Consider the following 18,000-nt stretch of genomic DNA (forward strand, 5'->3'; position numbering starts at 1 on the left):
TACTCTCTTTGGCCAGACAGCATCCGATACATGCGCTACACATGCTGAGACAGATGGGTATTGTTTTCCTCGCTCAGATGATTCCTCCGGTAAGATAGATTCAGCCACTTGCGAATTTAAGGAAATTTATGAAAACACAGAGAGTCGAAAGATAAGTTATAATTTGGTGGGGGGTAAAATGTGTGGGGAAGCCTAGCTTTCCTTGACATCGATGAATGCATGCCACTGAACACACCTGATTCTACCAATCAGCTGTTCATCAAGAGCTTGATTAGCTTTAATTGGGTGTGTTAGAATAGGGCTGGAACAAACGCCTGCACACAGGAAGAGGGTTGGCCAACCCTGATATAAACAATAAAGTCTGTGGTATCATTCAAAACAGAAACTGAACTGCTAGCTAACCATTTTAATTAGCGTCCATTCATCCCAGATTAAAGCATTTGTTTTAAGTTTCTTACCAATTACGGGAATCTAATTCAAAGTGGTTGTTTGATTAATTTGCCAATGATTTATGTAATTGAAATGACAGTCTTTCGGAAACAATGCCCTCTGCATTTCTATTCCCTCGTTAATCTGATGTTCAGAAGTTTGCATTTCAATTGTGACACTGAGTACTTGTAAATGGTGTAATATCTGGCATTCAAATGTGTTTAGCTTTGTTTACTGATCTGCAACAGGTATTACAAAAATAGTCAGTCTGTCATAATAATCTTATGACCACCTTATGATTGTATGTTCCATGTGTGTTGTAAGTTGCATATCAGTACATGTTACAGTGAGGTTCAAATCAAATCAAAGTTTATTTTTCACGTGCGCCGAATACAACAGGTCACCTTTTACCTTACAGTGAAATGCTTACTTACAGGCTCTAACCAAAAGTGTGAAAATAAGGTGTGTGTGTGTGTGTAGGTAAGTAAAGAAATAAAACAGTAAAAAGACATTTGAAAATAACAGTAGCAAGGCTACAGACACCAGTTAGTCAGGCGTATTGAGGTAGTATGTACATGTAGGTATGATTAAAGTGACTATGCATATATATGATGAACAGAGAGTAGCAGTAGCGTAAAAGAGGGGTTGGGGGGGCACACAATGAAAATAGTCCGGGTAGCCATTTGGTTACCTGTTCAGGAATCTCATGGCTTGGGGGTAAAAGCCTTTTTGCCCTAGACTTGGCACTCCGGTACCGCTTGCCATGCAGTAGTAGAGACTGGGGTGGCTGAGGTCTTTGACAATTTTTAGGGTTCATAATAAATATACACGTTTCTGCTTCTTTTAGGCTGAGCAGGACAATGGCCACCCACTCCCAGCATACGCTGAACTGATCATTGATGTCCTGGATGAGAACAACCAGGCTCCGTACTTCCAGTTCCAGTCCTACCAGGGATACGTCAGTGAGTCCTCCCCAGTAGGCACCACCATCTCTGCCAGCTCCAACCTCACTGCCCCCTTGGGCATAATCGCCCTGGACAAAGACATTGAAGAGGTATTGGGGATGTCTGCATGCACACACACAAGCGCACACTCTCACAAGCACAAGCATGTCACTTATGAACCTGCAAATACACAATACTATGAATGCACGCACAAGTACATACACAGACAGCGCACACAAATACACACAAGAATTAGCTGGCATGGCTACACACAAGAAACGTAATGTACATGTTAACCTTTTGAATGAATTTAATTTCATACAAAATATGAAGGTTTTTCAGACTAAATCATTTCATGAGTACATAAGCCAATTAAGTATTTACATTTTATAGCATGTTTATGTTAGTAAAACACTTCCAGAAGCCCATGCTAAGATGGGGAAACACTCTCCATCACACTGTATTATCATTGATGCTACTTTGTCTCTTTGTTGTAGCTGCTGCCTGGTCAAACACCTGTAGGTAAATGTGTGGTTTGTGATGCTGTTATGACTAAAAGTGTACCTTTGGGTTTTATTCTACTGCATGGTCTGTGTTCAAACCTCTGGGCCAAGCTCTCTTTCAGGTTTTTCTGATGCGTGACTCAGTTTTCCCTTCTTAGACACAAATGTCTAATGTTTTTGTGTTTTGCCGTGTGTGTCTATTGTTCTAGTCAAGTAAAAAAAAAAGTGGGTAAATACACAGATCGCACCGATACATTTAGTACATTCAGTGTGTGTGTGTGTGTGTGTGTGTGTGTGTGTTGTTGAGGTGATGATTCTGAAAAGCACAACATTTCAAACAGGCACTGACAGGAGTGGGTTTTCTAAGCGCCTCAACTGCATTTAAATGGTTGAAATCACACATTGAGACAGGCTGCCAACACACCAGGAGACACTCAGAACACAGATGCACAGCAGCATTCGCCCCCACTCTGTTTGTGCTTTTGTCACCAGGATATTTCTCTTTATGTTGATGATGTTGAAAATATTGTTTTATTCATTTCCTCAGATGGCACCTAACACAATAAACTCCTCAACAGAGATTTCTCCAACTCACTTTACCTCTGTATCATTTCTTACTGTCTCTCTTTCTCTGTGTTTGTCTGTCTGTAACTTTCTATCTCTCGCTCTCTTGCACTCTCTCCCTCTCAGCAGGGTGAGATTAAGACATCAAAGTGCAGCTCTAAAACAGATCAATGGGCAAAGCAGTGCGAATGTTTAGCAGACAGGCAGGCCTCATTGACAGACCTGAATCTCCATAACAACCCAAACCTGCTTAAATCTCCCTTGTGCCAACATAACCCAGAGAAGAAAACCATATTTGGGGAAAGTTGTAAAACAGTATTGAAATGTTTTTATATATGGTCCTCACTTTTAGACCAAATTACTCCGTACTCCATTTTATATTTATATTTAAAGATCGCATATGAGTTTGTTATTAAGACACATGAACGTTCACCTTCAAGAATGCATTTTTTTAATGAAAAAAATATTTTCTACTTTCAAACGTATTGAACAGTAGGCCGGCATCAGCATAGGTTTCTGTAAATCGATCATATGCTGTAGCTTGTTGCCAGAGCCGCAATGAAAGACCTACTGTACAATTGTAGTGTGCTTTATAGTGGATATAAAATTACAAGATTTCTTAGAATTCCTTCAAGGCCTTCTCCTGTTCTCAGTACTATGTTCTCAATACTATGTTGTCTTTGTCAGCAGTCTTTTACCACTCAGACTTGTTTTGGCTTGTTCTGTCTCTCACGATTGTTTTTTCCTCAGTGACACAGCTGCAGATTTGAGTAAGGTCTTGTCTCCATGGTAACCCTCTTCTCTCCAATGTCTTTACTTTTTGAAGAGCAAAGACCCTCTGGTGACGGTGACTCTGGATGACTTCAGCACCAGCTTTGCCATAACCCCGACCGGGATCACCCGCTACCTCCGACTGCTCAAACCTGTGGACAGAGAGAAGCAGATGACCTACACCTTCACGGTACGCCTCGTTCCAACGACATCCACATATATTACCAAATAACACCCACCACTCTGATAAAGTATATGGGAGGAAACAGCACCCACTTCTAAAATATATAACAGCTTGGTTTAGGCTGTATGATATGACTTGACGTAACCACACTGCCTACGGAATCAATTTATTTTCAACTCAAGTCAATACAATTGAACTTAACTTACGTTGTAGCAGTTTGATTTATCTATGCCTCTATTGAAGAGATTAAATGACTTGGCAAGGCACGTTACTACTTTACACCTTTATTAGCATGTATTTATTCTGGATCACCTGTTTACTGACTTACAGTAGCTTTCCAAAATCCAACCAAAACCAGGTACTCAACCCTGCACCTTATAGACTGCTGCAATATGTACATACTGTAGGCATTGAACACTGGTCACTTTAAAAATGTCTCAATACTGTTTTATACACTTCATATCTATACAGTGTATTCGGAAAGTATTCAGAACCCTTGACTTGTTCCACATTTTGTTATGTTACAACCTATTATAAAATGTATTCAATATTTTTCTCCTCTCATCATTTTCTACACACAATACCCTATAATGACAAAGCGAAAACAGGTTTGAATTTTATTTTTGCAAGTCTATTATAAATAAAAAACAGAAATACCTTATTCAGACCCTTTGCCATGAGACTCGAATTCGAGCTTGGGTGCATCCTGTTTTCATTGATCATCAATGAGATGTTTCTTCAACTTGATTGGACTCCACATGTGGTAAATTCAACTGATCGGACATGATTTGGAAAGGCACACACCTGTCTATATAAGGTCCTACAGTTGACAGTGCATGTCAGAGCAAAAACCAAGCCATCAGGTCGAAGGAATTGTCCATGGAGCTCCGAGACACCAAAAAATGTCCAAAAAATGTCTGCAGCATTGTAGGTCCCCAAGAACACAGTGGCCTCCATCATTCTTAAATGGAAGAAGTTTGGAACCACCAAGACTCTTCCTAGAGCTGGCCACCTGGCCAAACTGAGCAATCGGGGGAGAAGGGCCTTGGTCAGGGAGGTGACCCAGAACCCGATGGTCACTCTGACAGAGCTCCAGAGTTCCTCTGTGGAGATGGTTATCCTTCTGGAAGGTTCTCCCATCTCTGTAGCACTCCACCAATCAGGCCTTTATGGTAGAGGGGCCAGATGGAAGCCACTCCTCAGTAAAAGGCACATGACAGCTTGCTTGGAGTTTGCCAAAAGGCACCTAAAGTACTCTCAGACCATGAGAAACAAGATTCTCTGGTCTGATGAAACCAAGATTGAACTCTTTGGCCTGAATGCCAAGCATCACGTCTAGAGGAAACCTGACACATCTCTACGGTGAAGCACAGTGATGGCGGCATCATGCTGTGGGGATGTTTTTCAGCGGCAGGGACTAGGAGACTAGTCAGGATCGAGGGAAAGATGAACGGTGCAAAGTACAGAGAGATCTTGAAGAAAACCTGCTCCATAGGTTCACCTCAAATCAAATCAAATGTTATTTGTCACATACACATGGTTAGCAGATGTTAATGCGAGTGTAGCGAAATGCTTGTGCTTCTAGTTCCGACAATGCAGTAATAACCAACAAGTAATCTAACTAACAATTCCAAAACTACTGTCTTATACACAGTGTAAGGGGATAAAGAATATGTACATAAGGATATATGAATGAGTGATGGTACAGAGCAGCATAGGCAAGGTACAGTAGCTGATATCGAGTACAGTATATACATATGAGATGAGTATGTAAACAAAGTGGCATAGTTAAAGTGGCTAGTGATACATGTATTTCATAAGGATGCAGTCGATGATATAGAGTACAGTATATACGTATGCATATGAGATGAATAATGTAGGGTAAGTAACATTATATAAGGTAGCATTGTTTATATATTTACATCATTTCCCATCAATTCCCATTATTAAAGTGGCTGGAGTTGAGTCAGTGTCATTGTCAGTGTGTTGGCAGCAGCCACTCAATGTTAGTGGTGGCTGTTTAACAGTCTGATGGCCTTGAGATAGAAGCTGTTTTTCAGTCTCTCGGTCCCAGCTTTGATGCACCTGTACTGACCTCGCCTTCTGGATGATAGCGGTGTGAACAGGCAGTGGCTCGGGTGGTTGATGTCCTTGATGATCTTTATGGCCTTCCTGTAACATCGGGTGGTGTAGGTGTCCTGGAGGGCAGGTAGTTTGCCCCCGGTGATGCGTTGTGCAGACCTCACTACCCTCTGGAGAGCCTTACGGTTGAGGGCGGAGCAGTTGCCGTACCAGGCGGTGATACAGCCCGCCAGGATGCTCTCGATTGTGCATCTGTAGAAGTTTGTGAGTGCTTTTGGTGACAAGCCGAATTTCTTCAGCCTCCTGAGGTTGAAGAGGCGCTGCTGCGCCTTCTTCACGATGCTGTCTGTGTGAGTGGACCAATTCAGTTTGTCTGTGATGTGTATGCCGAGGAACTTAAAACTTGCTACCCTCTCCACTACTGTTCCATCGATGTGGATAGGGGGGTGTTCCCTCTGCTGTTTCCTGAAGTCCACAATCATCTCCTTAGTTTTGTTGACGTTGAGTGTGAGGTTATTTTCCTGACACCACACTCCGAGGGCCCTCACCTCCTCCCTGTAGGCCGTCTCGTCGTTGTTGGTAATCAAGCCTACCACTGTTGTGTCGTCCGCAAACTTGATGATTGAGTTGATGATTGAGTTGGAGGCGTGCGTGGCCACGCAGTCGTGGGTGAACAGTGAGTACAGGAGAGGGCTCAGAACAATAACCCTAAGCACACAGACAAGACAACGCAGGAGTGGCTTTGGGACAAGTCTCCTTGAGTCTCCTTGAGTGGTCCAGCCAGAGGCCGGACTTGAACCCGATTGATCATCTCTGGAGAGACCTAAATATAGCCATGCAGCAATACTCTACAACCAACCTGACAGAGCTTGAGAGGATCTGCAGAGAAGAATGGGAGAAACTCCTCAAATAAAGGTGTGCCAAGTTTGTTGCATCATACCTAAGAACACTCAAAGCTGTAATCGTTGCAAAAGGTGCTTCCACAAAGTACTGAGTAAAGTGTGTGAATACTTATGTAAATGTGATATTTTCTTCATAAATTAGCAAAAATGTCTAAAAACCTTTTTTAATGTGTCATTATGTGGTATTTTGTGTAGATTGATGAGGGACAAAATGTGTTTTATCCATTTTAGAAAAGGCTGTAACGTCAAGGGGTCTGAATTCCTTCCGAATATACTGTTTATTATTATTGTTACCTGTTATAATAGGGTCATAGCACTGTTATGATGCATATATTTAGACCTGTTGTGACATATATTGCGTTATTTAATGTCTGGTTATGACACCTACATACGATCCCCAAAAGCTACCACACAAGGCAAAACATTACATTACACCATAGCATACGTGTCAACAGTATGTTTATGTTATGACCATTTTTGGGAAATGTACTATATTATATTATCATTGTAATCGCGCACACATTGATGTCAGACATGCACCTAACCCAATGCTCTGTTGCTGATGACTGGGATGAATGCAGGAGCAGATTTCAAGAGCCTGACAAGACACCCTCTTTTTGACTGATGACTGATATAAGAGCATGTTTGTGAAAGGCCGACCTGGCTTATATGATTATGATGGTCATAATGCTTCTTGACAGTGTTATAAAGTGCATTTTCTACACGCTATATCTGATGGAAAAAAACGGGACTGTAAAGAATTCATTCCAACAACAACAACAAATTATCTAAAAAACAAAGTTTAAAACGAAAGGAAACTTCCTGGCAGGGAAAAAAATAATTTATATATGTTTGAGTTTTGACACTCGTATGTAGGTGTTACAACCAGCCATAAAATAACGCAATATTTGTCACAACTATATGACATAAGAGCTGACATAACTATATGGGTCATGACAGTGTTATGACTATATTATGACAGGTTATAACAAGTTGTATCAGCTGTTATGAAATGGATGTTGAGTAAATTGTTACCATGTACTGTAGATATAGATTTACAGTACCAGTCAAAAGTTTGGACACACCTACTCCTTCAAGGGTAGTTCTTAATTTGTACTATTTTCTACATTGTAGAATAATAGTGAAGACATCAACTGTCAACTTTGAAATAACACACATGGGATCATGTAATAACCAAACAAGTGTTAAACAAATTAAAATCTGCTTTATTTTTGAGATTCTTCAAAGTAGCCACCCTTTGCCTTGATGACAGCTTTGCACACTGTTGGTATTCTCTCAACCAGCTTCATGAGGTAGTCACCTGGAATGCATTTCAATTAACATGTGTGCCTTGTTAAAAGTTAATTTGTGGATCTTCTTTCTTTCTTAATGCATTTGCACCAATCAATTGTGTTGAGAAAAGGTAAGGGTGGTATACAGAAGATAGCCCTATTTGGTAAAAGACCAAGTCCATATTATTGCAAGAATAGCTCAAATAAGCAAAGAGAAATGACAGTCCATCATTACTTTAACACATGAATGTCAGTCAATATGGAAAATGTAAAGAACTTTGAAAGTTTCTTCAAGTGCAGTCGCAAAAAAACATCAAGCGATATGATGAAACTGGCTCTCAGAGGACTGCCACAGGAAAGGAAGACCAAGAGTTACCTCTGCTGCAGAGGATAAGTTCATTACAGTTACCAGCTGCAGAGGATACGCTCATTACAGTTACCAGCCTCAGAATTTGCAGCCCAAATAAATGCTTCAATGAGTTCAAGTAACAGACACATCTCAACATCTGTTCAGAGGAGACTGCGTGAATCAGGCCTTCATGGTCGAATTGCTGAAAAGAAACCACTACTAAAGGACACCAATAAGAAGAAGATTCTTGCCTGGGCCAAGAAACATGAGCAATGCACATTAGACCGGTGGAAATCTCGGTTCCGGTGGCGGTTCCAACCGCCATTTCTTTTTGAGACGCAAAGTAGGTGAACGGATGTTCTCCACTTGTGTGGTTCCCACTGTGAAGCATGGAGGAGGATTTGTGATGGTGTGTGGATGCTTTGCTGGTGACAGTGTCAGTGATTAATTTAGAATTAATGGCACACTTAACCAGCATGGCTACCACAACATTTTTCAGCGATACGCCATCCCATCTGGTTTGCTCTTAGTGAGACTATCATTTGGTTTCCAACACACCTCCAGACTGTGTAAGGACTATTTGACAAAGAAGGAGAGTGATGGAGTGCTGCATCAGATAACCTGGCCTCCACAATCACCCGACCTCAACCCAATTGAGATGGTTTGGGATGAGTTGGACCGCGGAGTGAAGGAAAAGTAGCCAACAATTTCTCAGCATATTCTGTAACTCCTTCAAGAATGTTGGAAAAGCATTCCTCGTGAAGCTGGTTGAGAGAATGCTAAGATTGTGCAAAGCTGTCATCAAGGTAAAGGGGTGGCTACTTTGAAGACTCTCAAATTTAGAATATAGTTTAATTTGTTTAACACTTTTTTGGTTACTACATGATTCCATAGTTGTTATTTCATAGTTTCGATATCTTCACTAATATTCTGCAATGTAGAACATATTAAAAAAATAAAGAAAAAGGTAGGTGTGTCCAAACTTTTGACTGGTACTGTATATTCGGGACTCTGAAAGTACTCGTTCTATATATTTCTTAATTCCTTTATTTTTTAAATTGGGGGATTTGCATGTATTGTTTTGTTTTGTTTGGTATTACGGCACTGTTGGAGCTAGGAACATAAGCATTTAGCCACATCCGTGATAACATCTGCAAAAAATGTGTACGCGACCAAAATGATTTGATTTGATTTTAGATTTGTACATGGACTTGTTGCTGTGATAACACACTGTTATAAGGATATGTGACTATTATCTTTGAAGAGTTTCGTCAATAGTATGTTTATTATGTCTATGTTGAGGCTTTGATGGTTGCCATTTTGCCATTAGAATGATCCGGACTTATGAAAGAAACTGCTGCAATTTTAAATTCTTGAGCATCAAGCAATTGTGTTATATTGTCTTGGGCAAGCAATGGTAAGAGAATAAGTGGTCCATTTACATTGAAATCACGCCTTTAATGTTCTGTATTCTGGCTTCAAGGGTTCTGTTTTGTTTGGTTGTCCTTTCTTTTGGGTTGCGCTCACTTACTGTTTGTGTATGTGTACGTCACAGGAGGTTGGTGGCAACTTAATTGGGGAGGACGGGCTTGTGGTACTGGCTGGGGCAGAATAAGTGGAATGGTATCAAATAGATCAAACACGTGGTTTCAATGTGTTTTATGCCATTCCATTTGCTCCGTTCCGGCCATTATTATGAGCCGTTCTCTCCTCAGCAACCTCCTGTGGTTTACGTGTCTGTATGTGGATGTGTGTGTTTGTCTGTGTGATGGTGTGCCTTTATACAGTAAGTCTCAAGTTTGATTTAGTTTTGTGCCCCTCCTGAGGAAAACATCAACATCTGTGTTCTGAATTAAGCTAGGGGGACTGGCAATATCACATTAAAGTTGTACCCTTTACCCTTTTATGTACCATTTATTTGTTCGTATTTACTCTGTTTTATCAGTTTGCTATTGTTTTTTTAGTCAGGCACTTAAGTTGAAAAACGTAACACAAAAGGAAACTGGAAGAGAATTTGCAAGAAATAGGCTTTGTCCTAAAGGCAGGATTTTTACTGCTTTCACTGTTGTTCTGTGAATAGATGATGGCATCAGATGGGGTACAGGAGAGCACGCGGGTGACTGTCAACATCCTGGTGATTGACGCCAATGACAACACTCCCACCTTCGCTGAAGTCTCCTACAGCGTTAAGGTGTTCACTGACATGCAGCAAGGAGAAACAGTACTACAGGTAATCAATACATATCTGTCTCTAACTTCCTGTCCCCCTTTCTCTCTGGCTCTCATTCTTCTCTTTTTCTCTTTATGTCTCTCTCTCATGCTCTCGCTCTTTCTCTTACTGTCTCTTCTTTCCCTTGCTCTCTCTCTCTCTCTCTCTCTCTCTCTCTCGCTCTCTCTATTTCTCCCGCCTCTCTTTCTCTCGCGCGTCCAGTTTCCGCAAACAAACGTTGCCTTAGATCAACATTCCCAGCCCCAGAACAATCCACTCTTTCTTTGATCAGAGCTGATGACTCAAGAACAATCTACTTTCTTAATACAGTGGTCCAGACTCAAATATCATCAGCTCAATATTGACATAACTTGACGTAATACACTACCATGAGTCAACAGTCAGGACTCCAAATCAATCTCCTCTCCTCTCCTATAACAACAATTGTCTAAAATAGCTCCAGGGTCCTCCCGAGGGGCGCAGTAGTCTAAGGCGCTGCATCGCAGTGCTAGAGGCATCACTATAGACCCCCGGTCGATCCCAGGCTGGCCGGGAGACCCATGAGGAGGCCCACAATTGGCCCAGTGTCATCTGGGTTAGGTAAGGGGAGGGTTTGGCCCATCACGCTCTAGCGACTACTTGTGGCGGACTGGGCGCATGCACGCTGACTTCGTTCGCCAGCTGTACGTTGTTTCCCTGACTCATTGGTGAGGCTGGCTTCTGGGTTAAGCGAGCAGTGTGGCTTGGCAGGGTTGTGTTTCGGAGGACGGATGGCTCTCAAACTTTGCCTCTCTTGAGTCCGTACAGGTTTTGCAGCGATGGGACAAGACTGTAACTACCAATTGGATAACACGAAAAAGGGTTTTAATAAAAATATTTGCTCCGGGGAGATCTGGTTTATGGTTTGTTGTCATCTCTACAATATGTCTGAATGGATTGCAGAGTTTATTTAGTTTGACTAGGATTCTAGTTTGATTGGTTTAAAGGTTTGGGGTTGTGTTGGGTGTGTGTGTGTGAGTGTGTATGAGTGCATGCGTGCGCATTTGTGTTTAGGGTCAAATTGTTTCCAGCTGGAAGTCCCCACATTGACATATCTGGTTTTGTGGGGTTCGTTCAGCAGTAGTGTGCGTTTGTCTCTCATTTGGTAAGCGGAGCATGATCTCCCATCTCAGTCGCTCAGCACACAGTCACAAAAAAAATGTCAGACATAGAAAAGGTCAAGTTTAATCTGTGTTTAAAATCAGCTGCCCAGCCCAGCTGAAATGAGGCCAGGGGTCACGTGGCGGACGACCATTTAACCTGTTTTTATAAGCAGTTTATATGAGAATCTCCTGGCCTCTAAGGAGGCAGGTTTATTTGATGATGCTGCCCTTGCTTTTTCATCTCTTAGACATCATAGCTCTATATGGAAAAAGGGTTCAGTAAGCTACCCTAGCAAGGATTAACATAGCAAGGCCTTGCAGATATGGAGCTGACGTTAAATTAAAGCTTGGCTATGGGTGGCATGAATTGGCCAGAATGGAGGGGTGGCTGTTTCATTTTCGAGATAGCCCAGCATGGTTCTAAGATCTATTTAAAACAAAAAACGACATTTTAAGTTAGAAGTAGGCATTAGTCTGAAGCCGAAAAATACACAAATTTCACATGAGCACCACAATGCCTACTGTACTCTACCCATGCTCTACTAAGGTTTTCCAGCACACAGCTTTGACCTACTACAGTAGCTATGTTGGTCTATTGTATTTAAAAAAATGTGTAGGCAGGTTTCTTATTGTATTTAAATCTTCTCAAACAGCCTAATTCATACTCTTAAAGGAGGTGCTCCCACAATAATGTGATTTGTACAGCATACAAATATTAAGTATTGGATTTTTCACACAGCACGCTAATCCCACCTTTTCAAGCTTTTTTTATTATATGAAAACAAGTTTTGCTTTTATACTTCATACAAGACCATCATGCTTGATTGAGCGAGCTGTTTTGTCATGTAGTAATGTGGTGTCTGCCTGTACTTTTTTAAACCTTTTTATTTAGCAACGTTTATGATAAGCCAATATATTGCTTGATCCGGCAATGCGGTCCAGAGGCTCCATACGGAGGGTGTGATTAAATTGCGGAGACTCCGGAGGCTTGCGTAGGCCAAATCAAGCTCTCTACCGCATCGCCATGCGTCTCCCACATTTTGCAGAGGGCTCTGTATAGCTCCGTATAACTCTGCATTGACATGATTGGTTGATGGTAGGTGGGGGGAGAGGTACGTCCTGTATAAACCAAAACGTTCTTCCTTGACAACTTCCTTCACAACAGCTCTGCTCTGCGAAGCGCAAGAAGTATGAATGCCGCATCACAGTAAATGCTGTCCTGCCAATACAGACACCAGATTGACAATAAATGTTTACGCTTATGCTACGCTTATGCTACGCTTATGTTTACGCTTATGCTATGAACCCTGTCATATAGGTATTATCTTGACACTTTTTAAATCCTTTTGTGACTTGGGGGCAGTATTTTCATTTTTGGAAAAATAACGTTCCTGTAGTAAACGGGATATTTTGTCAGGATAAGATGCTAGAATATGTATATAATTGACAGCTTAGGATAGAAAACACTCTAAAGTTTTCAAAACTGTAAAAATATTGTCTGTGAGCATAACAGAACTGATATTGCAGGCGAAAGACTGAGAAAAATCCAATCCGGAAGTGACTCATCTTTTGAAAGATCTGGGTTCCAATGCGTCCCTATTGAGCAGTGAATGGGCTATCAACCAGATTACTTTTTCTCCGTATTCCCCAAGGTGTCTACAGCATTGTGATGTAGTTTTACGCATTTATGTTAAAGAATACCCGTAAGTGGCTACATTGCGCAACTGGTCACCTGATGGCTCCCAGAGTGATTCTCGCGTAAAATACAGAGGTAGCCATTATTCCAATCGGTCCTCTGAAAAAACAATTGTCCCGGTGGATATATTATCTAATAGATATTTGAAAAACACCTTGAGGATTGATTATAAACAACGTTTGCCATGTTTCTGTCGATATTATGGAGCTAATTTGGAAATTTTTCGGCATTTTCGTGACTGCAATTTCCGGGCGATTTCTCAGCCAAACGTGAAGAACAAATGGAGCTATTTCGCCTACAAAAATAATATTTTGGGAAAAAGGAACATTGGCTATCTAACTGGGAGTCTCGTGAGTGAAAACATCCGAAGCTCATCAAAGGTAAACAATTTAATTTGATTGCTTTTCTGATTTCCGTGACCAAGTTACCTGCTGCTAGCTGGACAAAATGCTATGCTAGGCTATCGATAAACAACACAAATGCTTGTCTAGCTTTGACTGTAAAGCATATTTAGAAAATCTGAGATGACAGGGTGATTAACAAAAGGCTAAGCTGTGTCTCAATATATTTCACTTGTGATTTTCATGAATAGGAATATTTTCTAGGAATATTTATGTCCGTTGCGTTATGCTAATTAGTGTCAGTCGATGATTACGCTCCCGCACGTGGGATGGGGAGTCACTGAAGGTTAAATGGAATGTCTGTTGATGACAGGAAGCTTTTGTTGTTGTTCATTCACTCAGTACTGATTGAACCTTTATTTCTCTTGCTTTTTATTGTAAAAAAATGTAACAGTTGATATATTGCAAACAGTCACATAGCTAACCAAATTAGGAAGCATTACAGTTATAATGGATTATAATGGATACGTCAGATGTCCCAATGTTCTTTTGATAGGGAAATGTTCTTTAGAATGGATCTTTCAGAGTACCATACTTAATTGTACTTCCGGCGCCGACAGAGATGGCCGCCTCGCTTCGCGTTCCTAGGAAACTATGCAGTTTTTTGTTTTTTTTACGTGTTATTTCTTACATTAGTACCCCAGGTCATCTTAGGTTTCATTACATACAGTCGAGAAGAACTACTGAATATATGATCAGCGTCAACTCACCATCAGTACGACCAAGAATATGTTTTTCGCGACGCAGATCCTGTGTTCTGCCTTACGAATTGGACAACGGAGTGCATCCCATGCAGCGACCCAAAAAAACGACTCAGAAAAAGAGGGAAACGAGGCGGTCTTCTGGTCAGACTCCGGAGATGGGCACACCGTGCACCACTCCCTAGCATTCTTCTTGCCAATGTCCAGTCTCTTGACAACAAGGTTGATGAGATCCGAGCAAGGGTAGCATTCCAGAGGGACATCAGAGACTGTAACGTTCTTTGCTTCACGGAAACATGGCTCACTGGAGAGACGCTATCCGAGGCGGTGCAGCCAACGGGTTTCTCCACGCATCGCGCCGACAGAAACAAACATCTTTCTGGTAAGAAGAGGGGCGGGGGCGTATGCCTTATGGCTAACGAGACATGGTGTGATGAAAGAAACATACAGGAACTCAAATCCTTCTGTTCACCTGATTTAGAATTCCTCACAATCAAATGTAGACCTCATTATCTACCAAGAGAATTCTCTTCGATTATAATCACAGCCGTATATATCCCCCCCAAGCAGACACATCGATGGCTCTGAACGAACTTTATTTAACTCTTTGCAAACTGGAAACCATTTATCCGGAGGCTGCATTCATTGTAGCTGGGGATTTTAACAAGGCTAATCTGAAAACAAGACTCCCTAAATTTTATCAGCATATCGATTGCGCAACCAGGGGTGGAAAGACCTTGGATCATTGTTACTCTAACTTCCGCGACGCATATAAGGCCCTGCCCCGCCCCCCTTTCGGAAAAGCTGACCACGACTACATTTTGTTGATCCCTGCCTACAGACAGAAACTAAAACAAGAGGCTCCCACGCTGAGGTCTGTCCAACGCTGGTCCGACCAAGCTGACTCCACACTCCAAGACTGCTTCCATCACGTGGACTGGGATATGTTTCGTATTGCGTCAAATGACAACATTGACGAATACGCTGATTCGGTGTGCGAGTTCATTAGAACGTGCGTTGAAGATGTCGTTCCCATAGCAACGATTAAAACATTCCCTAACCAGAAACCGTGGATTGATGGCAGCATTCGCGTGAAACTGAAAGCGCGAACCACTGCTTTTAATCAGGGCAAGCTGTCTGGTAACATGACCGAATACAAACAGTGCAGCTATTCCCTCCGCAAGGCTATCAAACAAGCTAAGCGTCAGTACAGAGACAAAGTAGAATCTCAATTCAACGGCTCAGACACAAGAGGCATGTGGCAGGGTCTACAGTCAATCACGGACTACAGGAAGAAATCCAGCCCAGTCACAGACCAGGATGTCTTGTTCCCAGGCAGACTAAATAACTTTTTTGCCCGCTTTGAGGACAATACAGTGCCACTGACACGGCCTGCAACGAAAACATGCGGTCTCTCCTTCACTGGAGCCGAGGTGAGTAAGACATTTAAACGTGTTAACCCTCGCAAGGCTGCAGGCCCAGACGGCATACCCAGCCGCGCCCTCAGAGCATGCGCAGACCAGCTGGCCGGTGTGTTTACGGACATATTCAATCAATCCCTATACCAGTCTGCTGTTCCCACATGCTTCAAGAGGGCCACCATTGTTCCTGTTCCCAAGAAAGCTAAGGTAACTGAGCTAAACGACTACCGCCCCGTAGCACTCACATCCGGCATCATGAAGTGCTTTGAGAGACTAGTCAAGGACCATATCACCTCCACCCACCTGACACCCTAGACCCACTCCAATTTGCTTACCGCCCAAATAGGTCCACAGACGATGCAATCTCAACCACACTGCACACTGCCCTAACCCATCTGGACAAGAGGAATACCTATGTGAGAATGCAGTTCATCGACTACAGCTCGGCATTTAACACCATAGTGCCCTCCAAGCTCGTCATCAAGCTCGAGACCCTGGGTCTCGACCCCGCCCTGTACAACTGGGTACTGGACTTCCTGACGGGCCGCCCCCAGGTGGTGAGGGTAGGCAACAACATCTCCTCCCCGCTGATCCTCAACACTGGGGCCCCACAAGGGTGCGTTCTGAGCCCTCTCCTGTACTCCCTGTTCACCCACGACTGCGTGGCCACGCACGCCTCCAACTCAATCATCAAGTTTGCGGACGACACAACAATGGTAGGCTTGATTACCAACAACGACGAGACGGCCTACAGGGAGGAGGTGAGGGCCCTCGGAGTGTGGTGTCAGGAAAATAACCTCACACTCAACGTCAACAAAACTAAGGAGATGATTGTGGACTTCAGGAAACAGCAGAGGGAACACCCCCCTATCCACATCGATGGAACAGTAGTGGAGAGGGTAGCAAGTTTTAAGTTCCTCGGCATACACATCACAGACAAACTGAATTGGTCCACTCACACAGACAGCATCGTGAAGAAGGCGCAGCAGCGCCTCTTCAACCTCAGGAGGCTGAAGAAATTCGGCTTGTCACCAAAAGCACTCACAAACTTCTACAGATGCACAATCGAGAGCATCCTGGCGGGCTGTATCACCGCCTGGTACGGCAACTGCTCCGCCCTCAACCATAAGGCTCTCCAGAGGGTAGTGAGGTCTGCACAACGCATCACCGGGGGCAAACTACCTGCCCTCCAGGACACCTACACCACCCGATGTTACAGGAAGGCCATAAAGATCATCAAGGACATCAACCACCCGAGCCACTGCCTGTTCACCCCGCTATCATCCAGAAGGCGAGGTCAGTACAGGTGCATCAAAGCTGGGACCGAGAGACTGAAAAACAGCTTCTATCTCAAGGCCATCAGACTGTTAAACAGCCACCACTAACATTGAGTGGCTGCTGCCAACACACTGACACTGACACTCACTCAACTCCAGCCACTTTAATAATGGGAATTGATGGGAAATGATGTAAATATATCACTAGCCACTTTAAACAATGCTACCTTATATAATGTTACTTACCCTACATTATTCATCTCATATGCATACTGTTACGGATACAGTTATCCTGTGTGTGTGTGTATCCTGTGTGTGTTTCTTTTCTCTCCTTCTGCCCTCACAGGTGAAAATCATCACTCCCCAATCAGTCAACAATCAATCATCAATCAGAAGACACACCTCCTCCTATTTCCTACCCTATCACAGTTCTTCCCCATGGTTTAAAAACCCCATCATTTGTTTGCTCTAGAGCTCAATCTCTCTGTAAATGCCATGTCTATAGGTCTCTGTGTTTCACTCTCGCTTTGTGTCTTAACCTCTCTTTTGTTTGAGCACCTCCATAGCACTTTGTCATCACCTGTGAGTATTGTTTTTGGTTATGGTGTTTGTTTGTTGCTGGTGGGAAAAGGGGGAAACCAAGACAAGTCGCCCATGGGCATACACTACCCGTAGGTGAACTTTGTTAAATACACTAGTTAGAACTGGGCGGACCACCCACTGTATTTTTGGTTAGTTAGTTAGCTGTTGTTAAAGTAGGCTAGTCTAGCTTAGGGGTGTTTTTGTATATTTATTGTTTCTTTCCTTGGGTCCAGCTCAGCCCCTTTTCCTGCTTCCCCCCCATTACTGTGTGTTTATAAATAAACCTGGAGTTTGACGGTAGATTTCTGTTGTCGTGGTTATTTCGTTCACACTTTTACTTTGTCACAATAATAATTTGCATGAGTTATGTTACGGGTCTCATTACCATCCCCCCTAGACTGTCGGGCCAAAAGGGATTCGTAACATAAGTGGGGGCTCATCCGGGATCTGTCATAACTGACACCCATGCCGCTCATGTAGATTGTTGTAGTGGTATAGTTCAGTGTTGAGCGTCATAGCTGAAGTAGCATTAGTGTTTGCTATTTTCTTTG

General features: G+C 42.7%; 1 protein-coding gene across 5 annotated transcripts in view; it reads left to right on the plus strand.

Moving 5' to 3' along the window:
- LOC112253027 (protocadherin-15) overlaps positions 1-18,000 on the plus strand; it is a 285,586-nt gene that overhangs the window by 125,692 nt on the left and 141,894 nt on the right. For all 5 annotated transcript variants that reach the window (XM_042323590.1, XM_042323591.1, XM_024424885.2 and 2 more), the window contains 3 exons: positions 1,277-1,483; positions 3,267-3,401; positions 10,101-10,250. In XM_042323590.1, the coding sequence (XP_042179524.1) occupies positions 1,277-1,483; positions 3,267-3,401; positions 10,101-10,250 (492 nt within the window). The remainder of the gene's footprint in view (positions 1-1,276; positions 1,484-3,266; positions 3,402-10,100; positions 10,251-18,000) is intronic.

The sequence above is a fragment of the Oncorhynchus tshawytscha genome, linkage group LG06, assembly GCF_018296145.1.
Source record: "Oncorhynchus tshawytscha isolate Ot180627B linkage group LG06, Otsh_v2.0, whole genome shotgun sequence".
NCBI classification, from domain to species: Eukaryota; Metazoa; Chordata; class Actinopteri; order Salmoniformes; family Salmonidae; genus Oncorhynchus; species Oncorhynchus tshawytscha.